The sequence below is a fragment of the Eriocheir sinensis genome, unplaced genomic scaffold (genome assembly GCF_024679095.1).
Source record: "Eriocheir sinensis breed Jianghai 21 unplaced genomic scaffold, ASM2467909v1 Scaffold313, whole genome shotgun sequence".
Classification (NCBI taxonomy): Eukaryota; Metazoa; Arthropoda; class Malacostraca; order Decapoda; family Varunidae; genus Eriocheir; species Eriocheir sinensis.
The window spans coordinates 145850-171721 of record NW_026111625.1 but is presented as its reverse complement, the minus strand read 5'-3'; the positions used below and the strand labels follow the sequence as shown (position 1 = coordinate 171721).

The window sequence follows — 25872 nt, the reverse complement described above, 5'->3', positions numbered from 1 at the left end:
AGCAAAAGGACCGCCGTATCTGACGACACGCATCCGGATAGAACTGCTGCGCACAAAAGACCGAGAATAAAATTGGAAGCAACACCGGACGCCACGACCTCGAGGACCAGAACGGAGCAGAATTCGGTGGAGAGAGACTCCACACGAGGACATAACGTCTTGGTGACGGTCAACAAAGATGACCCTTATAGGTGGGTGAAGTCGTCACAAGGGAGACGACAAGAGGAGCCTGATGAAGAAAGGTCATGACTCGACGACACCACAAAGATCGCGCTTCCCATATTGAAGGTCAAGATTGAAGATGACAAAGGTAGTGGGATGATGACGGTAACCGGGGCCGTTTTAGATCCAGCGAGTGATCGATCATACTGTACACAGAAACTTGCAGATCAGCTCCGGGCTAAAGGAAGGCCGGTCTGCCTTTCGATCAGTACGCTAAAGAGTGACGAGGAAGCGGACACCGAGGAAATTAGGTTAAAGGTGACGAGCTTAAGAACACGAAAGAAACGCTCCATCATTATCCCAAGAGTTGTAGTTGTGGAACGTTTACCATCCACCCTGCCATCGGCGGCAGCGAATGTTCATGACGTCATCCCTTGGAAACACCTCCATGGCACTGCTCCTTGGCATGGACCGAAGGAGGTAGATCTTCTCATTGGTCAAGATGTTCCTCAGGCACTACTCCCTCTGGAAATACGACGTGGGGTACGGAGAACCATTTGCTGTGCGAACGACGCTAGGTTGGACTATCAACGGACCACTCGGACCACTACCAGTGCTCCACGGAAACAACGCGATTAGTCAGCTCAGCAAAGCACAGATGACCTTACCCAACATGCACCCTGAATACTTTTGGGATCACGGACCCATGGATCTTCTCGACAACGACCAAGCACTGTCCATCGAAGATCGGCGTGTGTTACGGTTGTGGGAAGCTACAACCACCCAAGTGAAAGGTCATTACCAATTCCCTATCCCGTTCCGGCAAGAGGAACCAGGTCTCCCAGACAACAAGATGATGGCAGAGCGAAGATTGTTTCACCTAAGACAACGACTCTTGAAGGACAAAACACTCGCAAAGGGCTACCAGGAAGAAATGAGAAGCTTACTTGCTGAAGGACACGCCGAACGCGTCCCGCGACATGAACTCGAAGCAAGACCTGGAGCGACCTGGTACCTTCCACATCATCCTGTGCTGAGTGCTAACAAACCGGGAAAGGTGAGGATAGTCTTCGACTGTGCAGCTACATGTAAAACCGTATCACTGAATAGTCAGGTAATGCAAGGCCCGGACCTCAACAACAAATTGGTAGATATCCTCTTCAGGTTCAGACAAAGAAGAGTGGCACTGATGGCCGATGTTGAGGCGATGTTCCATCAAGTGCGGGTCGTACCAGAACACCGAGACGCATTACGCTTCCTGTGGTGGATTGGCCCTCAGATGTCTGGAACCCCAACAACCTATCGCATGAACGTCCACTTGTTCGGAGGCATATGGAGCCCGTCCGCTGCAGGCTACGCTCTGCAACGGACTTTTCAAGATCACGGAAAGAACCTTCACGAAGAAGTTAAGAGGGCGAGACATAACTTCTGTAGACGATCTACTCCTATCCGTCAGTACCCCTGAAAAGGCAATGATCATTCTCCATCGACTACGTCAGACACTGAACAAAGGCGGATTCAGGCTCACAAAGTGGTTATGTAATCACAAAGACGTTTTGCGAACTGTTCCCGAGACAGAACGAGCTGCAGGTGTTAAGGAAGTGTTCTTTGACGACGACAGGCTTCCTGTTGAAAGAGCCCTAGGGATCTTGTGGGACCTAGAAAAGGACGAACTAGGAATACGTGTCCAAGTCCCCGAAAAGCCAGAGACCAAACGAGGACTCTTGAGCACTATCAGTTCTCTCTACGACCCCTTAGGGATTGTCGCCCCCGCAGTCATTCCTGCCAAACTCCTTTTCCAAACGGAATGTAGGCGAGAAGCTGAATGGGATGAACCAATAACAGAGGAAGGGAAGACAATGTGGCGACGGTGGTTGACGGAACTACCTCATCTCACAAAGGTACGTATTCCTCGGTGGTACGCTGGGAGTGTTGCGAACCCCAAGTCCATCGTACAACTACACCATTTTTGCGATGCTTCGCAGCGGGCATACGGAGCTGTGTCCTATCTGAGAATTACTACTCATGAGGGACAACATCTGGTGTCCTTCGTGACTGGCAAGGCCAAGCTGGCACCGTTGAAACAACAAACCATACCCCGACTAGAGCTTTGCGCCGCAGTGCTGGCTGCCAGACTTGACACACAGCTGAAAGGAGCGTTAGAGTTGGAGATCAAAGACTCTGTGTTCTGGACCGATAGCACTGCTGTCCTACAGTATATACGGAACACTAGACGACGCTTTCACACATTCGTCGCGAACAGAGTTGCTGCCATTCATGAAGCAACAAAGGCGGAGCAATGGCGTCACGTAAGTTCAGCGGACAACCCAGCGGATGACGCCAGTCGAGGAATATGGGGCACAGAGATGGCCGCAGGAGGCAGGTGGATTCAGGGCCCGCCATTCCTCAAGAAAGATGAAAAGTATTGGCCAAAATACCCATACCCGATCTCCGAAATCGGCGACACCGATCCGGAAGTAAAGAAGGAGGGTATCATATTGGTGGCGAAGATCAACAAATCTGCAGAGGTCCTGGAGAAGATATGTGCTCATCCTTCATCATGGTTCCAGCTAAAGAGGAATGTGGCATGGCTGAGGAAATTTATAAGATGGCGTTGTAACCTGTCTGAGGAAGGGCAAGTACAGGAGAAAGACCGTCTCAGCGTCGCCGAATTAGATGCAGCAGGACTGGCCATACTACGCTTAGTTCAAGAGCGACATTTCACTCGAGTATTGACGAACTTAAGAGGAGGACACCCCTTACAGGATAACACAGTAGCCAAGTTGGAACCTTTCCTGGATGCTGACGGACTGATCAAAGTGGGCGGGCGCCTACGACATGCCCTTCTCCATCCTGAACAAAGGAATCCCATACTGTTGCCAAGAGAAGCCAGGGTGACAGAACTCATAATAAGGGAAGTACACGAGACCAAGACAGGACACTCAGGGAGGGAGTATACCCTCTCGAGGCTACGCGAAAGGTTCTGGATCCCCAAGAGTCGGAAGTTAATTGACAAGATTACAAGAACATGCGTCAAGTGTCGAAGAATCAACTGGATCTCTACTCAACAACGTCACGCTGACCTGCCAGAAGACCGAGTCAGGCCCGGGGACAGACCTTTCACTTACACAGGAGTCGACTGTTTCGGCCCCTTCCTGATAAAACAAGGCAGGACCCGGACGAAGAGGTGGGGTTGCTTGTTCACCTGCCTGGTCTCACGAGCTATTCACCTGGAACTCCTGGCTGCTCTGGACGGTGACTCATTTATAAATGCTGTAACAAGGTTCGCCGCGCGTAGAGGACCTCCACGTCGCGTCAGATCGGACAACGGTACGAACATCACGGGAGCAAACAGAGAACTCAGGGAAGCCGTGCAGGCTTGGAACTGTGAAAAGGGAGTACAAAACGCACTCTTACAGAAACAGATTGAGTGGGAGTTCAACCCACCTACTGCATCACACATGGGAGGTGTATGGGAACGACAGATCCGCACGGTAAAGAAGGTTCTACAAGCGGTAATAGGAGAGCAAGTCCTAGATGAGGAACGCCTCCACACTATATTCTGTGCTGTGGAAGACATCGTAAACGGACGCCCCATCACTCCCGTTTCAACCGACGTCAATGACTTGGAAGCCCTCACTCCCCATCATCTTCTGCGGAGTGGCCCAGATACCTTATCTGTGGGTGGGGAATACTCGATCGGCGAGACCTATCGACGGAGGTGGAAACATGCCCAGTTCATCGCTGATCAGTTCTGGAAACGATGGACAAATGAGTATCTTCCAACGCTTAGACAACGGCAAAGACGCTTGACAACTCCAAATCTTCAAGCAGGGGATATTGTCATCGTGTCCGGCCAACCTCTCCCTCGTCAGCAGTGGAGGTTGGGACGGATACTGGAAACCGTACCCGGAGACGATGGGGTGGTACGAAGCGCGAGGGTTAAGACGAAAGACTCAGTGATGCTTCGCCCAGTAACGCGACTCTGCCTACTGGAAGGAGTAGCACGATGAAACGAAAGAAAAAAAAAAAAAAAAAAAAAAAAGGAGCCCTAAATTCAGGTGATTTAGGTCTTGCTGCTCGTCTTTCGAGCAGAGCTCGACAGGGGGAGTGTTATCGCCGCATGCCACATTCACAGTGAAGTCGCTTGCGGCTTCGTAGATAATTTAAGGAAACCTATGATATAAGGAAACATAGTGTAATAAAGAATGTGTAAGTTTTAGGTAGTGAAGATGGGGACAGAGCTGCAGAGTGGTGTTGGCTGCTCGATGTTTACAGACAGGAGTGTCAGCTCAGCGTATCGTAATATCACTACACGTGCATCTTTGATGAGTCAACATGTATGGCAGGGCCAGCAGCCGGAAAATGCTTACGCGGGGACACTCATGTAAGAGACCTCCTCGGGAGGGCAGAAAGTGACGCGCCCTCGTCGTGGTCAGACCTCTGGCGAAAAGTTGTACTTCCCGTCTACCTCTCTAAGGCCTAGAATACGTAAGTTCTTACCGTACACGTTACTGACATATTTCTGGTATATGACATTTGTTGCCTGATATATACGTAAAAGGCCGTCCTTCTCGGCGAGAGGGTGGGGGAGGAGAGATGGTACGACCCGTTGAGGGGCCCCTCCTTTTCTTCTATGCCCTTGCCGAGGAGAACAGGCCATATTGTCGTCAAGTAGCGTATACTTAGTACATTCACGCCCTCACGTGCTTCTTACCTTGTCACATGGTCAATTTGTGTCAATTTGTGTAACTAAAGGACCACTGTATTTCAGGTTTGACCGAAAAACGAATAAATGTGATTCGCGTCAACGTACGGGCCTGCTTCTCATTAATCCTCCAATACTGCCCCACTGGGCGGTAACATTAAGGTATCACCACAGGCTAATCCCATATGTTAAATCTTAGTTTGAATTTTTCTTTTTTACATTATATCAGTTTCGAATTAGGGATAATGCAAATATCTTAACCCTTTTCTTTTGCAACGATTGTCCTACTAACCCGTTTTTTTTTCTTCTGTTGTAAGGTACGAAATGATAAACACACACACACACACACACACACACACACACACACACACACACACACACACACACACTCCCCTTGCCCCACTCACACACTCCCCTTGCCCCACTCACACACACACACAGCGCGCGTGCTAGAGGAAAGGAAGTTCACTGTTTTCACATTAACCTTTCGTCCTGGAGAAAAGGAAGAGAGAAAAGGAGAAAAAAAAGAGACGAGAGAGAGAGAGAGAGAGAGAGAGAGAGAGAGAGAGAGAGAGAGAGAGAGAGAGAGAGAGAGAGAGAGAGAGAGAGAGAGAGAGAGAGAGATCATAGCAGTTTGAGTCTCCCCGCTTCAACACTCCGCCTTGAAAATAATATACCTTAGCCTTGACAGGGATGAGGTGACGTCCTATTATTTACTAGTCTACTTACCCATGGAGGTCGAGGGGGGACGGGGGGGGGGGGGCAGGTTAGTAGGTGATAGAGAGGGTAGTAGGTGTTGGTAGTCGGAGTGGGTGGGGGAGAGGGGGGCAAAGTTGAAGAGGGCAAAAGCAAGAAAAAGTGTTCCCTTGTAGTTTATAGAAGCTAATCTCGGCAAAGTTTAAACCCCGGAAGTGTTTTTGTAAGTGCGCGCCGAGTGTGATATTAAAACATTTGCTCGAGAGAGGAAGCGAAAGAAAGTCTCAATTTTTTTTTTTTCCGAGAATGCCGCGCGGAGCAGGTGTGAGTCGCCTTGTTAGTTAATATTGCAAAAAAAAATGTAAAGAAAAAAAATAAATATGAACCGTTAGAAAACACACACTCGCGTACTACGTTTTTGGGTGTTTGTATGTCTGTCTGTTTCGGTTTTTCTTTCTTTTTTTCTCTGACTTTTCTTTTTCTTGTTTTGTTTTTTGTTTATTTCCCTTTCCTTCCTTTCTGTTTGTATCTTTGTCTTGTCTGGCACACACACACACACACACACACACGTAAACACAAAACAGACGAAGTTCCTTAAAATTTTACCCCATCCGGCTCCTCACAATGGAAGCTTTCTGACGACCGAGGACTAAAAACTTCTCTGAGGACGCCCGCAGACTAGATCCAAGCGGTGGGGGCGGGGGCGAGGGCGGCGGCGGGGCAGGAGAGGAGAGGGGGTGAGTTGGGCGACCGAGGTACACGAGGGGAAGAAAAATGTCCATAAATCCGTAATTACTGCCTCGTTTCTTTGTGATGAACGAGCGCCGCGTGTCTGGGTCACCGATCCGACAGGAAACCGATTATTTCTGCGCCTTGAAAAGATAATAAAGGCGTTTGTTCTGTCTGTTAGGCGTGCCTGTGTGGGGAGAGATTTTTGAGGGCCCAGGGCTTGCAGAGACAAGGGGTTGGAGGTGTTGAGAGAGGGGCAGGGAAAGAAAGATGGAGGGAGGGGGGCAGGAAAAGGAGGTTGGAAGGCGGGGGCAAGAAAAGGGGGAATTGAGAGAAGAAAGCAGGAGAAGGGAAATGCAAGGAAGGGGAAAGGAAAGGGGGTGATGGAGAGGAAGGGAAGGGAAAGGGGGATGAAGGATAGGATAATGGGGAAGGAGGCAAGGGGGGTAGGAAAAAGGGTGATGGAGAGAGGGGCCACTTTGTTCCGGTGTGGTGTCATGAGACAGCCGCTATTAGAAGACATCCCATCCTGATTTGCGCATGCGCGGGCTTTGTTTACAAACAGAGGGTGGATGGACTATGACATGGTACCGTGTTATTTGTCGACTGCCTATCATGAAACGTCCCACCTAAATTTATTATTTATCTTTTTGAAAGTGATAAATGAGGATGGGATGTCTTATTATAGCCGGATGTCTCATGACACCACACCGAGAAAGTGCGAGAGGGCAGATTGGGTTGTGAGTTTGCATGATAAGAAATTGATTAGAATATGAATTCTATTTCTCAACTAGAAAAAAAGTGGTGTCACGTAATTAAGACATGAATAATTGCTATTAGGAAGGCACATCAATCTAAGGGCCTTAAACTTGGACGTTGTGTAAGTGTGTTTGTGTGTGTGTGTGTGTGTGTGTGTGTGTGTGAGAATGTGTGGGTGGGTGTGAAAGTGTGTGTGTGTATATTTATTTCAATAGCACTGACCCACTTATTTTCCTCTCATTATTTTGGCAATTCTTTTCTCAGAGTTTGAATGCCTCTCCTTCACAAAGTACTGTGATTCTAACAATGGTGATGTAACAGCAACTTTGACTCATCAAATACAGTAAAATGTATTCTAGTGTGGTTATCTGCACTGCCAAACTCTACAATACTCAAGAATATTCCTCATATTATGGACCGAAGTGCCTGTAACAAGTGATTAAGACTTTACAGTGTCAGGTTGCCTTATCCTGGTATCCAAAGAATGATTGCCTGGTAGAATTACAAAAAAACATTTCATTCAGTGGTGTTTATTATGTTTCTATCTAGCCCAGATGTCTGAGGCAATTGTTGTTCTTGTCATGTTTTAAGTAAAGTACATATAAAATAACAAAATAATTTTCTAGATTATCGTTATTTCATTGAAACACATCCTATGTGTATCATGAGATGGCATAAACAGCATTACCATGTTAAGTGAATAACTTCAGTATGCTTCTCAATTTTCAGAGTAAACTGTATAAAGCTTTACTTGGAGGTGAAGTTATATCCACTGATACTTTATCTATAAATATGTTTAGTAGTTGTCATCAAAAAGGAAAGAAAGGTAAGTAAAATATCTTTATTGGAATTCTTTTATTATTTCAAAATTTTGACAAAATACTACAACAAATCTCCTGATCTCATCATGCCTTGTCCTGGTTCTGCCTTGCCAACATAGCGAGCACTTCTTCAACATTGTCTTCATTTTCACCATCATCCTCTTCATCGTCCTCCTCCTTCATGAAGGTGTCACGAGGCACCCCAAGGCGGTCGTGTTCCCACTCGGCTCCCACAGCACAGGACAACAGCCGCTGGATGTTACGCTCCTCACCGCTGCCATATATGTACCCATTCGCCTTGTCTATTGCCTGCATAACATGAAATAAAAAATAAATTAAATACAGTTGAAAAAACAATATATCAAACATAATTCTGCACTCATCTGCAGCTACACATAAACCAAGAATGTTTTTTAAAGGGGAAAGTCAAAAACTAACCTTCATTGCATTGAGAAGTGTTGAGTGGCTTTCCACACTGACAGGTATGTAGGAGACCAAAGAATAGTCCGTAACAACCTCAGCCATGGCCTTGTTGAGCTTCTGGTACTTCCGGGTGCCAGGAGCATCCCCCAAGTACTCCAACAGGTAGTCCAGATCCATCACCTCTGTGTAGAAGTCCAGACCCATATCTAGAGCACCATATTTCTCCACTGCATCAACCTGAAAAATGGATAAGATCACTACATAAATGCATCATCACCCTCCACCCCATGAAGCTTATTTCTCTTTTAATGGCTGTTAATCTAATTGGAAGATATAAGAGTATTCTAAGGAATTTATATTTGATTGTTCCCTCAGCTTCCATCCATTTGATTCATATACAATTTTATTTCCTCTTTTTAGGAAGAAAATTTATTAAGTTAAAATAAATATCAGTATATAAACTACAGGAGGATATTAAGATCTAGATGGGATATGATACAGAGCACAGCATTTACCTTTGATAATATGTTGACAGTTGGCATCTCCATCATCAGCATGCTGCTCAGGGTCAGCATGACGGCCGAGACATACTTCCCTGCAGTGATGGGACACATGCAACACAGTTGGATTATTATTAAACTTAGTGCTTCCTCTGTAATGTACACATGTTCTTGCATCATACAGAAAGCATTGCATCTTACACACAGACAAATAATGGAAATCAATTTCAGAAGAATAACCCAGATCTTTGCTGTGTAAGAAAAAGTACCTTACCCGGGTCATTAGCATAGTGAGAGTCTACCAAGTTGACTGCGCAGAGACGTGCTCCTTCCTTCTCTAAGGCGGAGAGGATGCTACGCACCATCGTGTGGTGGGAGTACAGCTCAGCCTGAGGAAAGAAACAGTCTTCATTAAGGAAACAACAACAAATATGTCCACCCACTTTGTAAAGTAGTGATTGGTGTAAATCTTCCAAAAATTGTAACTGTATTGTAATTGTAAAGAGTAATACTTTTACCAGGGGCTGTGTCAGAAAACACTTTGAAAGTGAAATTTGGCTTACATAGGAGAGATTCCTTCAAAGTTTCCTTTTAACTTTTGGAAATTGTGAGTTACTTTTAGAATTCCTCAAAAGCCAACAAATTGTAAAAGTTCTTGGGTAAGAAGACCTTTTAGTACCCCATTTAGATGGAAAGCCAGAGGTCCTTATTAAAAAGGCCCCAGGTTTCATCCTGAGGAGAAGTTCCAGAACAAGGCATTAGTACATTATGTGCATTGACAGTGGGTCCAACACAGAGTTACAGGATATTTTATCTTCAATGCAAGACACTAAAAAAATAAAATAAAATCAGCTATTGCAATAACTGATGTTCAACAGCAGTTGCTTTCCCATGAAAGAATGTGAAAAGTCTTTGACAGTATACAGACAAATGTTTTTGTTGTTATAAATGGTATTTTTAATCACATTTTTTGTCATTTTCCAATAGATAGTTTATGCAGTTCAAATTTGGTTTTGGTGATAAACCTCATAGCCCCCTGATGCCCTGAAGGGTTTGCCACTTCTTGTTCAGGCAAAGGCTAGGGCCACCACTTAAAATAGGTGGTTGGGTTTGCAAGGGCGTGCACCCGGAAAATCTTGCGCCAGAAACTGAAAATGGCTCGATTTAAGAGTCATAAAACGTCCAACCGCTCAGGAAGAGTGAAAACGTACACTGAACGAAATGATGATGATGATGAAATTTGGTTTGATGCAATGTAATTTTTAATGACAATACTGCACTGTATGTGCTGTTACTGTAGACAGAGATAAGGAACTTTAGTGATCAAAGCAAATGTCTGTACAATTCCTCTTAACATTTTTCATTTCATTATGTCTCTTTCTTTTTTACTGATGCTTCAAATAAGAAGAGCTGGTGCAGGTAATGTATGCATAATCTTATGACTGATAGCAGATGGACAACCCCAAAGTTGTAGGAGTCAGGACAGACAAAGAATCAGGTGGAGAGATGAAACTAGAGCACATGCCAGAAAGTACACTAACATCAGACAGAGGTGGAGGATGTTGGGAAAGGATTTTACCTGCAGTCGACGAGAAAGGGCTGGTAATGATGATGATTAGCCATAAGTTTTCACCCAATATAAGTTATGAGGATGATACCAATATATCAAAGAAATACATGGACATACCTGGCCTGGCAAGTCGAAAATTAAGTAGTGTTTATGAAGTTTTTTTAGCTTATTGATGAGCCAGGTGATGTTGGCTTCGAGGAGTTCCATGCAGAACACAAGAGCTCCGTTGGGTCCCACTTGCATGGCCATCACCTCCTCCACCTGCACCAGCTCCTGGATGTCCACGGCATCAGATGGCACGGTATCATTAGCTGGATCTGCGGACCCACAATGATTTGGGAAGGATAATGCTTAACCCCTTCACTCCGGCGACACAGACGTCGGCGTCCGACGGCGTCACCGTTAGTCCTCTTCTAAACCTCTTAATCCTCTACTAAACCTCTTAAGAGGAAATGGAAGAGGATTAAGAGGAATTTAGAGGAGGATTGAAAGGTTTAGAAGAGGATTACTCCTCTTCCATTTCCTCTTGACCCTTTCCATACTGTGACGCCGACGTCTGCATCACGGATGGAAAGGGTTAAGCCTTTCAAAACATAATTCTTTACAATAAGCATGTCTGTTCAAATTCATATCATGAGTGAATGTGTTTCTTGCATAAAAGGTGGACTACAATAAGGCCATGTGACCATTTTGAGAAAATATTCAAGTCAAAAACAAAAGAATCTAAGGTGGAGAGGATGATATTCATCCTCACCTCCTGCAACCTATGAGTTATGTCCTTCTAGACACCTCTTACAATTCACAGTGGAGTAAAGAGAAATGTTTCCATGATCCTCATGTTCCTGCTGAAAGTCTAACAATTAAGTCAGCTCTTATATAATAGTTTTTTTCATGAGTCCTACATTTGGCTAACTACAACACTGCTAGGTATTCACTTTCAACCCCTTCTGGACTGAATTCATAAAACAAAAATAAGGTGATTAGTTTTCAGAAGTGCAGCAAACATTAAGAACTCACCAAGATTTATTACAGCCACCTTGCGACCCAAATTCTGCAGCAGCCTGGCCATTGCCTTGCAGTAGGTGGTCTTCCCGCTGCCCGGCGGCCCCAGCACAACTTGGCCAAACTGAGTCCCCATTGTGTGGCCAAATATTATAGAGCTCTGCAGAAAAGAAAAATAAAGAATTTTCTTGCTTTTGCACAAAGCTCAACTTAATAAATCTGAAATAGTGTGTTCAGAAGAATTGGTTGAATTGCTGTATATTGCTGAGGCTAGCAAGAGCAGAGTGAGACGACAGTTGTTTAGTTTGGCCTTCTGGCTCATATTTGTGATGGCCCAACACAACTGTAGTACAAAACTAACTCAATCACCTATCACCATCACATTGCTGAATCTTACTAATGGGTTAAGATTGGGTATCACCAAGCAGTATTGGTGCTCAGTGCATTCCGTCCTTACACGTAAACTGGAAATGCAATAAATTTTATGGGTTACAGGACACTGGCTGCCTGGCAGCAATGGACTCAACCAGCAAAGCAAAAAAAGTTATTCATGTCCAGTTAGGTCTACTAATGCCTGTGGCCACACATGTGCTTCATGGCTGCAACTGGTTTCTAGAAATAGATTATATGTCACTTTTTGAAAAGGAAATGAATGTGCTGAGAGGAACTGTTGGAACAGCAAAAATATGAGACATTTCTGCCTTGGCCAGCCCCCCATTGGGGACATTCCCTCAAGGAGACATGGCGTCGGAGATACAGATAGATTATTTTTGTAACTTACGGTACTTTTTGCCCACAAGACAATGTTATCCGCAAACCTTTACTACCAGGAACTGGTCAATTCTACGGACACTCAATTTTTCACCCCTGCCCTCTACTCTTGCTTCATCTCTCAACAGTGCTCCATGTAAATATCTAAGATGGGAGGTGACATCAAACTCCTGCCTTGTTTCTACACCAGTCCAAAATTCTTTGCAAATGTTGCCAATTAATCACAAAGACATTATTTTTTATTGGATAAGGCCTTTATTTCTTCTAATATTACTAACCCATACCATATGTTTTAAGAATATCCTTAATAGATACTTCTTAAAATCTATAAATGCAGCATACGGCTTTCTACCCTTCCGATAGATACTTTCGTCACTGAAAAGGCAAACATACATTCTACTTGTAGTAGTGGACACTCACCAGACTACCAGCACCTTTTCTCCAGAAGGGCTTCAGCAACTTCAAGGGTTGTTGAGCGATCCAGAGTAGGCAGTGTGAAGGAGATCAGCAGCGGCTGAGGCAAATCAAGTTTCTCTGCCAACAATCGGATTGACTGTTCTGTCTCCTCTGAGTCCACTCCAAGGAGACACCTGTCAGAATGAAGGTAGTGAATATGCAAACATGCATGCCTTCAGTTCATGAATAAGATAAAAAGTACATATATAGACCAATTTGTTATTCAGGTACTGTAATCTCAGATCATTTTTTTTTTTTTTTTTTTTACAGCAAAGGAGACAGTTCAAGGGCACAAAAAAAGCAAACATTAATAAAAAAAAAAGCCCGCTACTCACTGCTCCTAAAAAGAATCCAAAGAGGTGGCCGAAAGATAGGTCAGTTTCGGGAGGAGAGGTGACCTGATACCCTCCTCTTGAAAGAGTTCAAGTCAGGCAGGAGGAAATACAGATGCAGGAAGATTGTTCCAGAGTTTACCAGCGTGAGGATGAAAGAGTGAAGATGCTGGTTAACTCTTGCATAAGGGGTTTGGACAGTATAGGGACGAGCATGAGTAGAAAGTCGAGTGCAGCGGGGCCGCGGGAGGGGAGGCATGCAGTTAGCAAGTTCAGAAGAGCAGTCAGCGTGGAAATATCGATAGAAGATAGAAAGAGAGGCAACATTGCGGCGGAATTTACGAGGTAGAAGACTATCAGTATGAGGAGAAGAGCTGATGAGACGAAGAGCCTTAGCCTCCACTCTGTCCAGAAGAGCTGTGTGAGTGGAGCCCCCCCACACATGAGATGCATACTCCATACGAGGGCAGACAAGGCCCCTGTATATGGACAGCATCTGTGCAGGGAGAAGAACTGGCGGAGACGGTAGAACGCCCAGCCTCGAGGAAGCTGATTTAGTAAGAGATGAGATATGAAGTTTCCAGTTGAGATTTTGAGTTAAGGATAGACCGAGGATGTTTAGTGTTGAGGAAGGTGATAGCTGGGTGTTGTCAAAGAATAGGGGATAGTTGTTTGGAAGATTGTGTCGAGTGGATAGGTGGAGAAACTGTGTTTTAGAGGCGTTGAAGGACACCAGGTTCTTCTTGCCCCAATCGGAAATAATAGTAAGGTCTGAGGCTAAGCGTTCTGCAGCCTCCAGCCTTGAGTCGTTAAGTTCCTGAAGGGTGGGTCTTCTATTAAAAGAAGTTGAATAATGCAGAGTGGAATCATCGGCGTAGGAATGGATAGGACAGTTCGTTTTGGAAATTAGTATGATAAGTTTTCCATCCTACAGATCATGACATTGCCCACTACCACAACCTGGTCAAAAAATAAAAGGAAGGGAAAAGACAGGAAAAAAAAAAATGAAAAGAGAATACTTACTCAACAGATACTTACTCCTCTAGGAGTAAGGAATCCAGCTCAAGTGCATGGACAATAACAAGCTTCATTGTGCTGAGTAAACCATTATTTTGATAAGTATTTATAATTATAAGAAAAAGCTGAAGTAGTGATTTACCTGATGTTAAAGACGCTTAGTGGGGTAGTAGAAAGTGACTCCCTATCTTGTGCAGACTCCCGATGTACGCTGAAGAGGTTCCCAATTTTCCCACACTGGGTGACTGTCACAAAGACTCGATTGCTGTAAATGAATGGGAAATAAGACTTCATATCACCCACAATGATTATTTTATTCCATACTTTGCTGATATGGGAAACAGTATCACTAATGATGATGCTGATGTTAAGAATGTCATGACTTTATTACCATACTAGTTTATTTGATAGTATTTTTTTCGAAGGAAGAGGCAGCAAGTAAAGTCAGTCAGTCAGTCAGTCAGTCAGTCAGTCAGTCTCTCTCTCTCTCTCTCTCTCTCTCTCTCTCTCTCTCTCTCTCTCTGATATGTCTAAACTGTAATAAAACAGAACTCTCATATGGAAATGCTGCATACATGTGAAAGTGTCAGCTTTAGGTACACTGGCGGTTTTGGTATCATGAACAAACATGAGAGGGGAGATTTAGTCTACCAACTACAGTTTCAAACTAAACAATGATGTCTAACCAAAATATAGGCAAGAATGATCCCTCATATGATCCTTGTCATAATGAAGCACCCAAAAAGAGCACATCCTTCTCACCTGTAAACAAGGACAGCAAACTCAGTGTGAACACCATTGATTAGCTTAGCAAACACCTGAGAACGCACAGAGCTTGGTCGATCTGGGTTTTCTTTGAAAAGTGATGCCATACCAGTCTGAAGGAAAAATATTAATTAAAAACAGATCAGTATACCAGTACCACATATTACACTGAGTTTGACATAATACTGAGTAGAAACATGTTAATATACATTTGTCATGCTTAAAAAATGAAACATCTACAACAGAGGCTTCATGTTTCCACCTTTCCACCCTTGGTGAATATTTATAATAGTCTTACACCAACAGATTTTCAGGAAAAGAAGGAAGAAGATATATCAGAAATATCAAATTCCTGTCCAATGAGTTTTGTAATGGCCTGAGACACAGATAAAATTAAAAAAAAGACCAAGCCACAGGGTACCCTACCCTTGGGCTAATGCTACAGTGTCTGCCTACCATTTTGGGGGCCCAAGTTTGAATCTTGGGCAGATTGTTGGGAAAAAATTTTCTTGAATAGATCAATTTCTCATGTGTTTGGAGAAGTGAAAATACCCACATTAACACTGATGGCTAGCAATGGATCCATTCCTGTGTTACTTCTCCAAACAGTGGCAGGAAATCGTTTAGGTTGTGTCTCTCAAAAGAGTTGTGATCTCGCTGCCATAGAAAATGTGATTTGAAGTGACTCAAGAAAAAATAAAATTAAAACCCCAAAAGACTGATTGAATTTGGAGAAGGGAAGCTAGGTATTGACCCAAGAAATATAATAAAATTTCAAAAAGGCCTTGAGCCACAGGGCACCCTTTGGCTGGCCACTGGAGTATCCGTCTCTCATCTAGCGGACCAGTGTTTGAATACCGGGCGGTATGTTGGGAAAAAAAAAAAAGGTAAAGATTCGTATTAGGTCCGTGCCAGTATCTCATAATCTACTTTATGAAACATCAGTATCTCTTCATATATAATCTTTTCTACAAACCTTCAACAGTCATGGAAACGCTTTGAAAATCCAATTCAAGGACTTTTTTTTTACTCTTGTAAATAGGGGATAATGTTTACGGAAGCGCGTCGCCTCCTCTGGCAGCGGCCGCGACGACGCTGCAGCCGCCGCAGCCGTAAAATAGCTCGCAGAGGATTTAGGGTCGGGGAGCATATTTAAACTACTCCAACCGAACTTTACAACCTACTAACGGGGGGGCTCCCCCCCCCTCAACCCCCCCTTCTAACCAGGGGGGGGCTAAGCCCCCCCTGGACCCCCCTCACATGTATATGTGACTTATTTCAGCAAGGAGGTATTTCTCGCAACACCGGCTGCAAAGTCGCCAGAGGAGGCGACACTTTCGTAAACATTATCCCCTATTTTCAGGAGTAAAAAAAAAGTCCTTGAATTGGATTTTCAAAGCATTTCCATGACTGTTGAAGGTTTGTAGAAAAGATATATGAAGAGATACTGATGTTTCATAAGGTAGGTAATGAGATACTGGCACGGACCTAAAACAAATCTTAACCAAAAAATATTTGCTTGAATAGATCAATTTTTTAAGTGCTTCCAGAAGTGCAAATGCCTCCCTCATCACTTTGATATCAGTTGAAGGAAAGTTCTTTGTGTCTATTATAGCTAGAATTATCCATGACCACCAAGATAAGCGTACTCTGATCGTTAGTTTCTCGTATGGGGTCATTAAGGGTAAATCATGTCTAATAACTTTTGTCATTTTACCAAAAGGTGTACAACAAGCAGCACAGGCAGCAGACTAAGACATTAATTATGATAACATGTATCTGAATCTGAGAAAGGAATTTAATAAGACCAAATGCAGAGTCAACTATAACAAGGATAAATTGCATTTGGGTCAGTTATTAGAGGTAACCCACAAGTATCAGTCTTAGATCTATTAGCATATAACATCTACATCAACAACCCTGACTGCAGCCTAACCAGTGACATCAGACAATTTACTAATGACACAAACATAAGACAACTAATCAACTCAAGACTAGAATGGGCAACCTCTCCTCCCCCACCATTGCCTCGTAAACAGCAGGAAAACCCACCTTTGTTACAGTGATGCCCCCTTTGGTTTAGTTTTTCTCTGAGATTTAATAATGGACTTCTTTATGGCCCATTAGGATGACTGCGGGAATTTGAGGTCTTCTTCTTCTTCTTCAATGCCCATGAGGAGTCACGAGTGTTTGTTTACCTCGCCGACGATGACTGTGATGACCCCGACGAGGCGCTCCAACGGTGATCCTGCTGATGTCTTGTTATAGATTGATTGAAAGTTTATTGTTGCAGGTAAACAACAAGGGAGAAGGGAGGAACATGCCATCCCAACCCCCAGGCAGGACAGAGTGTGATTATACAACTATTAATACATGTGTAGGTAGCTTAATACCTTTCACAAGTTTTAGTTTTTACCTTTCACACGTTATAGTTATGGTTAATACCTTTCACAAGTTTTAGTTTTTACCTTTCACACGTAATAGTTATAGTTAATACCTTTCACAAGTTTTAGCTATTACCTTTCACACGTTATAGTCATAGTTAATACCGTTCACAAGTTTTAGTTATTACCTTTCACACGTTATAGTTATAGTTAATACCGTTGACAAGTTTTAGTTATTACCTTTCACACGTTATAGTTATAGTTATAGTTAATACCTTTCACAAATAAAATTCTTGGCGTGTTACAAAACGACATAGAAAAGCAAAGTCAGGGGAAGAAAAGAGCAGAAAAATTAACAGCAGAATTATAGTGTGTCCTGTGAAGTATAGGAGTGTTGATAAGGACCTACGAAGCGATACAAAGCGGAACAGGTCAAAAGAAGAAGGTCAGGTCAAGCAGAGTAATGGAAGGGACACTGACCGGGTTCAGGCCCAGCGAGAAGCCCAACAAAAGTACATATTAATTAAAAGATTCTATACTGTCTTTCCAAAACAGAGGTCAGAAAGAGTCACGGCTGTAATGCTGCATAAAAAAAATTGCATTCATTTCTATTACATGAAAAATGGAAAAGAAACAGTAGCCTTGATCCCCATAGCTCCTCAGTAGGTAACACGTAATTATCAAGCACTGAGAGCTTAAAAGAAGAAGAAGAAGAAGCTGAAAACACCAAAGAAGAAGAAGAAGAAGCCGAAAACACCAAAGAAGAAGAAGAAGCCGAAAACACCAAAGAAGAAGAAGAAGAGGAAGACACACAAACAGATCCCCCGGTATTTCACGGGAACGATTTTGCCCAAGGAGACTATTTGATTTTGTCCCATCTAGCGAGCCGACGCCAGCTGCTCACAGGGTTCCGTTCAGCTTTCTTGGCTTTCTTTTATAGTCTCATTTTAGGCGGGAGGTCGTTCTCGCTCTCGCAACACCGGCGTGCACCATGGCAGGGCCGCTGTGCCTTGCCCGCCGCCTCCATGTCTCTGCCCCGGTCATCCTGCGGCAGGCCCTGAGGGTGAGTATGGCCCGGCATCATTGTGGATGTAATGCTAAATTTAGGTTAAGATTTACTCCGTGCGCCCTAACGTATCTCCTAACTTGACAGGTAGTATAATCTGATCCCGCTAGGTTAGTACATGTTTTTTTTTATCTAGTTTTACACCCGTCACTGTATTAGCCTGTTGTTACTACTTGGTTCAGAACTGGTTAACTTAAAAGGTCCCTAACTTAAGCGTTAGTGTTGCAGATCATCCAAAAACTTAACATAAAATAAGCAGTTTCGGTAAAGGTCCAGTATAACTCCGGCGCCTTAATTTTGGTCTATTTTTGGCAATTCTTTACAAGAAGTCCGCCTCCCCCTCCGCCACTCCAGCCCCCCGTACCCCCCAACACAAGCCTGGGGACCTGTGCGGAACCGTTTTTTTTGGGGGGGGGGGTAAGGCAAAATCACCGAAAAATTGGCTTCTAAAGTTTCCCTAGAAAAATCCCTAAAATTAGGAAAATTCCTAACCACCCTAAAACAGGTGGCGGTATTTGTCCGCCACTTTTTACTAATGTATATGTATACAAAGGGTTTTGTGAAAGTTTGGAAGAAAATATATCAAAATTAAGGCGCCGGAGTTATACTGGACCTTGACCGCAGTTTCATATGCAGTACCATTATGAAACTTGACAAGTAATATGATCTGTAGCCATTAGGTTAGTACTGGTATTTGTCTAGTTTTACACCCGTCACTTAGTTTAAAACTGCATAAATTAAAAGGTCCCTAACTTAACTTATAGTAACAAGTTGACTGTACAAGCAGGTGCAGGTCATGTTAGTTAAGTACTTGCTTTGTCTGAGTACCATTTCTCAGCCTTTTTGGTTTATTCTTACATCTCAGAGCTACCTCAAGAATTTGCCATACCAGAACTTATTGTTAAGTGAAACATCACCCCTTTGTATTTTCCACCATCCCTCTTAAAAGTTCCCTCCTAACATTGCCCTCCTTATATCAAAGGATTGGCCATGCACAAATACATGTACACCTTTCACCTTAATGACTGTCCTATTTTGATGTTTCAGAGTTTTAGTGTCACAGCAGCAAGACCCAGAGAAACAGCAGCAGCAGAGACAGCAATAAGAAGTGAAAGCAGAAATTCTCCTGCCATATTTGATGAGGAATTTGATGACAGGTAAGAATCATGCAGCAGTTTGTATGCTAGAATGGTACACATACATAAAGACATAAAGTAGATGTATAGATGTCATTGAAGAAGCAAAGAACACCTCTCCTTTAGCTGTTCAATGATTTGAAACTTAAGCTAAATGTATGGTACAAAATCATTACTGTACAAACTTCTTGGAGTTTTCCTTTTTCCATAATAAATCTAATGGACTGGCTGTTTGGGATGGCAAGAATTTTGAATGATTTATGATCAGGGCCATATTTCAAGTCAGTTAAGAAGTTTGGGTCCTTACAGAGAGTCGGTCTAGGGCGTATTACAAGTCCAATCTGAGAAGTTTCAGGCCCCTACAGAGGTCGGGATGAATAACTCTGTAGGGACCCGAAACATCTTGGACTGGACTTGTAATACAGCCCCTAGACTGAACTCTGATGAGACCCGAAACTTCTCGGATTCGTCTTGAAATACGGCCCTGTGTGCCATCAGTTTCAAGAGTAGAAGTGTAGTTTATGTCAGTCAATGAGCACATAATTCAATCTGATATTAATAACAGAATGAAAAGCAACCATATACAGGAATAGGGTTGTAAAATTCCCAGGAATTTTGAACTGGAAAACCCCAAACAGTTACTATAGGTCTTAACTCAGAAAACTCATCTATGCTTTCCTACTAATGAGACTATATGACACAGTGAATCCATTCTTTGTTAATTTATGCTTTAGGTTTCTGGATATCATGTGTTTGAAAATTCTCTACTTAACCCAACCTAACCTAACAAAACCCCGAACACTTACCATACGTCTTGACTCAGAAAAAATCTTTTGTTCTTCCTTACTTAATGAGACTTTCTATATAACACAGGGAAGGCTTTCTTTGTTAATTTATGCTATGTGTGTCTGGATATCATGTGTTTGAAAGTTTCTTAAGCTTAATCTAACCTATTGGAAATTCAATTTTTGTTGCTCAAAATTTTTTAATTAATAATTATATTGACCAGTATTGGTTTGTTTATTACTACAAATACACATGTAGGAAAGATTTGAATCCCACCCTTTGCAACCCTATACTTGAACACTCAGTTTGGGATGTTAGTAAATATACTTCCTGTGGACACACTTATTTTTGTCAATTTTTCAAATGAATTGCTAATTTTGATGTTAGCTAAATCAGTTTTCAATATATAATTACTTCTTTTACCACCCATACAGTGATGTCGTCGTGCCACGGGAAGCCTGGATTGAAACTCTGGACACCAGCGTTGCATCACCCCTGACAGGCCTGATACACCTTCACCCCCGGGTGTTTGGTGCTTACCCAAGGCTTGACCTTATTCATGAGAACGTAGTCTGGCAGCAGAAATATCGTGCAGTAGTAAGTTATTTGATATGCTTCTATTGTTACAGAAAAGGAGAACTTGCAAAAGAAACCAGGATTTATCTAAATCTATATCTCTTATGCCTTATCCCTCACAGGAACGTCTCTCAAGGGTCAAGTCTCTTTGTCACTCTTTAAGAAAATCTTAATGTTACAGTATGCATTTGCTGTGTAAAAAGTGATTGTGTGTCGTTTATGCTCTCCTGTTAGATTAATAAGTTCCTTCTGTTTTCCTGCCACAGAATACGGCCCACACCAAATTACGATCAGAGGTGCGAGGTGGCGGGAAGAAACCGTGGCCTCAGAAGGGACTGGGTCGGGCAAGACATGGCTCCATACGGTAAGTGACCCTCTGAACCTTCGGGTGTAAAGGGAGTTGTTGAAGGCATGAATGGAGGAGAGCTGTTGTTGTGCTCTATTCAGGTAGCAGTTACTCAAGAGTCTGGTGTTGTAAGGAGAGGTGTGATGTTGATGCAAGTTTTGAAAACATGAACAGTTTGCTGTTAGGTGATTAATATTAGTATTATCTACCCAGCCTTTCTCAATATGTAGTATGTAGATCTGGTGAGAGATTTAAATGGAGGATTAATGAAAGGAGACATTTTCTTTTCATTCATGTCAGTGATCATTCCCAGTATTAGATTATATGCGTGCTGTTAATACTTACAGGGAGATGTAAATTAGCTTTTCCAAGGTCCAGACTGACTTTCAAGTGCAAGTCCAAAGATAAGGAGAGAATACAAAGGATGAGATAACAGCTGACCACTACATAATTGTTCTGAACGGCAAGAAAGTTTTGAGAACTTTGGAAACGTTCTTTCAACATATTTGATTTATTTTTCTTTCCTGAGTTAGTGTGACCTTGATGACAAATTAATCAAAACACACCATACCACTTGTTTCAAATTATTCTCTTCAAAGGTCTATGGACACAAAGCAGCATATCACATTTCATTATCTCTGAATATTCAATTTCACCGGGCTTTTTGTTCACAGGTCTCCTTTATGGCGTGGTGGAGGGGTCGTGCACGGGCCCCGGGCGAATACCACACAGTTCTACATGTTGCCCTTTTTTAAACGAGTGCGGGGACTCACCTCAACACTTTCTGCTAAGTTTGCACAGGTAAGCTTGGGAAAGGAACTTCACAATATCCCATTTCATACCTTTGTTTCATGCTTATGTCATCATGATTCAGAATAATTTTCCATGTAGCTAATCAGTGCACATTGTGATTATTGTAAGACATCCTTTAATGTGGCTACAGTATGAAGGAACTATATTGTGCATGTTACAATCGAAAAGAAAAATTGTAGGCTCTTCCTTCCTCTAGTCAAAACTGACTGGGGGTTCTATCTGCCACTAATGTGGTGGACAGTGGACACCTAATGCAGTAACAAAATTAACAGTAAGATGATTTCCTTTTAAGAAATTTATTTAGATTTGCCAGCATGTACGCATAAGAGAGGCATTCTTCTGTTACCTAGCGTATGTAGTCCACGTCCACTTCAAAATGTGCCTTTACTCCAACAGGATGACCTAAAGGTTGTGGAAAACCTTGATATACCATCCGATGAGTCGGGGTACCTGCAGAAGCTGTGTGAGGACCGTGCCTGGGGAATATCTGTTCTCTTTGTGGATGAGTAGGTCTTCCTGTCACCCCATTATGTTCCTCTTTATTGGTTCTCCTAGTAAAGTGTGTTTAGTTCTTGTTTGAAGTAGTGAAAGGAACTATTAATTAGGTTAGTTCACATCTGCCAGACCTCAGTTGACAGACAAAGTTTTTTAATTGAAAATCTGAAGATTTGGGCCACTTAGTTGCACAGAAAAACTTATGAGGACTGCTAGGATCAAAATACTGGATCCTATTTTTCAGTCCTGCTGTGAGCATAGTTTAGATCCTATGGTAATTCAGGAGTTTACATTTTTCATGGCCTACTGCTTGGATTCATGACTAAAAACAGTGAAAGAGAATCCCCTGGTTCCTGCCACAAAATACTGTTCATGACTGCAGTGCATATTTTTAGTGTTAATTGGCCACACATACTAAAGTGTGATGACAGCTACTGTTGACACAAGACTAAGAATATTGCTGCTAAACACATTAGTTAAAAACATGTTTGAAATCACCAATTACCTAGTTTACAAAAGCAGTCTTGGCTCAAATTGCAAGCTACAAATAAACAGTATAAACTCATTACAAAATACTATAGTACAACTAAATATCCCCAACTCAGTACAGTGCAACATTGTCTTACATAAATAATTACAACCTTGCAACACAGCAATAATAGCTACTATGCAACTTATACTATACAACATACACAACTGTCAGGTGCTATGAAGATCTACAGATACTTCCTTTCACCACTTCAGCTGTAAAATGACCAGTATTTGAGGAAAATTGCATGCATCACAGGGTAGTGCAATGCTGTGAAGAATAATGCCTTACCCTTCTTTTATTGCAGTACTGACCTCATGCCACGCAACATCACCCTTGCCTCGGACACCCTCATGCACATGAACCTGATGCCTGTGTATGGTGAGTTGTATAATAATAATAATAAGAAGAAGAAAAAAAAGAAGTTTATTAATCTTTGATAGCTATTAGGCTGAAAATTCACAGATGATAAGCCTTATGGCTAATATAAAGATAGATACAAAGAAGAGTTGGGTGAGGCTCAGTGAGGATAGGTGAATACTAAAATAGGAACAAAATGAGTTGGGGGATGGTGTAGTTTGGCAGAGAAGATAGAGGTTAGGTGCTGAGCCTCGCCATGGACCTTTGGGTTGACAAAAGGTTGGGTTGTGTGTGTGTGTGTATATTTTGTCCTCTCACCATCCAATTCCTTCTCCCAGGCCTCAACGTACACAGTATGCTGAAGCATGAAACTTTAGTGCTTACGGTGGCGGCGGTGAGGCGCATCGAGGAGAGGCTCCTCTACCACATGAACAGACCGGACTTGACAATGGCCCACAAAAAGTTTAAAAAGTAGCCCAGTAGAGACAGGATATTGTGGTTCTGTGGGCAGTTAGTGGCCAGGTGAGGTGGAAGTCTGTAGTCCTTCTCAACCTAACATAAGAATGCTAGCATTTCTCTATTCCTCTAGCGAAGAGTTACGAAACTGCCTAAAACAGCAAAAATAACCTTCAGCACTTACTCTAATATATCCAACATTTACTTGTACATGAATACTTATTTACAACTTGGTATCTAATTTCTATGTATTATTCCTCTATTTTCGTTTAGACAACATGTGCTAGCCTGTTTTTTTGCTTGTAATGCTGTAGTTGTGAATGTTAATTTAGGAGCATTTTTGATTTCTGTTCAGCGATTCATTATACGAGTTCATTGCGTTTGACCAGTGTTGGTCCGTGATAATGCTCTTGCTGATTGTTATTCTTGACCCGCTCTTTAATCCTCTTCTTACAATGAGTGACAGATCACCAAGGGAATAAACATTGCCACAACTGTACCTCTTCACAAGCCAACTGCATAATTTGTTCCTTTTTTTAAGCTGTTCTCTACTTCCATTTTGTATTTTTGTTTTTTCAGTTTCCTTTTTTTCCTATTACACCTTTATTTCTCTAGTCTTCTTTCATTATATATTATTTTTCCTTCTCAGGGTAGTCTATACATATTTCTCTAGTCTTCTTTCATTATATATTATTTTTCCTTCTCAGGGTAGTCTATACACCTTATCAGTGAAATATTTGAAAGGTGAATAGATAAAGACGAGCCAGGCAGCACACACCTGGCTCAATAATCAGAGTTTCTTTAATGTTTCAGGTTGCGTTGAAAAATGTACGTTGATGCATCTTTACTGAAAAACTTGCTGAATGGTTCACATGCTGCATTAAAATTATAGAGCTTCAAAATGTAGCATTCATTATTATGTTTATGAGATCTAAATGTACATAAAACATCTATGAAAGTTTGAATGATTTATATAATAAACATGTAGATATATTTGTGTGAAGGTTGTTTTCTCCTTTTATATATCTAGAAAAGAGAATTTAATGGACCTTGAATTCATAGAATTTTAAAGAATAAGGAGTCATATAATGTACAGACAATCAGAACAATCATCATAATCATTATTTTCAGCCATTGCTAGTCCATGGCAAGACAAAGGCATCTCCCAACCTTTTCCACCTCTTTGATGGCAGCACACTCCATCCAGGTCTAGGCAATTCTCTAACGGTCTAACCATTACCTGGTTCTCTGTCTACCCACACTTCTACAGTAGGCTATCTGGGTTGTCACTATTACATAGGCTGTCTCTGTTGGCAGTTCTATGTATGATATCACCTGCCCAAGTGCATTTATTGTTTGGAATCAAAAATATCTTCAAATTTTGTATGTTCCTTAACCCGGTAGCAGTGGGTAGTATGTTTCTTAATTAATGGTCCCTCCAAGCGAGAAAGATGAGAAAAAATCACCCCTCACACAAACCATTTCATAATATATATCAAAACATTTGTGAACAAATTATGTATCATTTATTTTCGGGGGTTTATATCATGGCACAAAGTTGGCCCGTCGCTGCTACCGGGTTAATCCATGATCCTCAATTCCTGTCTCTAAGTTATAACCAGCATTATTCTCTCCTCTCTTTGGACATTTCTTAACTTCGTGGCAACTCTGAACAGAACCTCTCCACCTGAATTTGACCTCTTTTGACCTCTGGTTCTGTGTCTTAACGGACTTTTTCGTTGCTATTTTTATTTCTTGCCCATGAGCTGCTTCCCTTCCTGTAAAAAAAAAAGGATTGACAGGATACGCTGACTCACAACGATCACTTCAGGGGGATTGGCAGGTTGCTCTTCATGATATTGTAGCGGGGAAAGAAAATAAATAACAGCTACATCCCTTTTTGACAACCACTATGGTTGTGATGGTATGTGGTAGCGTGGTAGTAGTCGAGCGCTGGTCCTGGATGTTAAGGCCTCAGGGCGTTACTTGTGCGATTAATTATGGAAGGTGGGAGGATTTCCGTGGGAACCACTTTTGAGACAGCATTAAGAAACTGGATGGTGATAATGTACTAGGGGGGATGTGTATGGGTCAGTAATCTCAAATGAGCAGCAAAACAGGCTCCAAATGATAACACTCACTGTAAGGTTGCATATAAATATGTATTTGGTTTCCTTTTGCAAAGGTGAGCGGAGTACTAATAAAAATAAAAAT

At 42.4% G+C, this 25872-nt stretch overlaps 2 protein-coding genes across 3 annotated transcripts; one reads left to right on the top strand and one right to left on the bottom strand.

Moving 5' to 3' along the window:
* Nucleotides 1–7894: 7894 nt before the first annotated feature.
* On the bottom strand, nucleotides 7895–16929 carry LOC126991639 (GPN-loop GTPase 2-like). Its single transcript, XM_050850349.1, has 10 exons — nucleotides 16764–16929; nucleotides 14709–14824; nucleotides 14089–14211; nucleotides 12562–12731; nucleotides 11386–11530; nucleotides 10486–10685; nucleotides 9073–9187; nucleotides 8814–8893; nucleotides 8314–8535; nucleotides 7895–8184 (listed from the first exon to the last, which is right to left on the bottom strand). The coding sequence occupies exons 5-10, from the start codon at nucleotides 11504–11506 to the stop codon at nucleotides 7960–7962; spliced, it is 963 nt and encodes a 320-aa protein (XP_050706306.1). The 5' UTR covers nucleotides 11507–11530; nucleotides 12562–12731; nucleotides 14089–14211; nucleotides 14709–14824; nucleotides 16764–16929; the 3' UTR covers nucleotides 7895–7959.
* A 938-nt stretch (nucleotides 16930–17867) lies between these two features.
* Nucleotides 17868–24657, top strand: LOC126991640 (39S ribosomal protein L4, mitochondrial-like). 2 transcript variants are annotated; one of them, XM_050850350.1, is made up of 9 exons: nucleotides 17868–18158; nucleotides 19209–19318; nucleotides 20518–20680; nucleotides 20926–21023; nucleotides 21680–21806; nucleotides 22215–22324; nucleotides 23150–23223; nucleotides 23541–23724; nucleotides 24472–24657. In XM_050850350.1, exons 1-8 carry the CDS (start codon nucleotides 18087–18089, stop codon nucleotides 23675–23677), a joined length of 891 nt encoding a protein of 296 aa, XP_050706307.1. In that variant the 5' UTR covers nucleotides 17868–18086; the 3' UTR covers nucleotides 23678–23724; nucleotides 24472–24657. The 2 variants fall into 2 exon arrangements, with proteins under 2 accessions (XP_050706307.1, XP_050706308.1); XM_050850351.1 differs by having other exon boundaries at nucleotides 24453–24657.
* Nucleotides 24658–25872: the final 1215 nt, after the last annotated feature.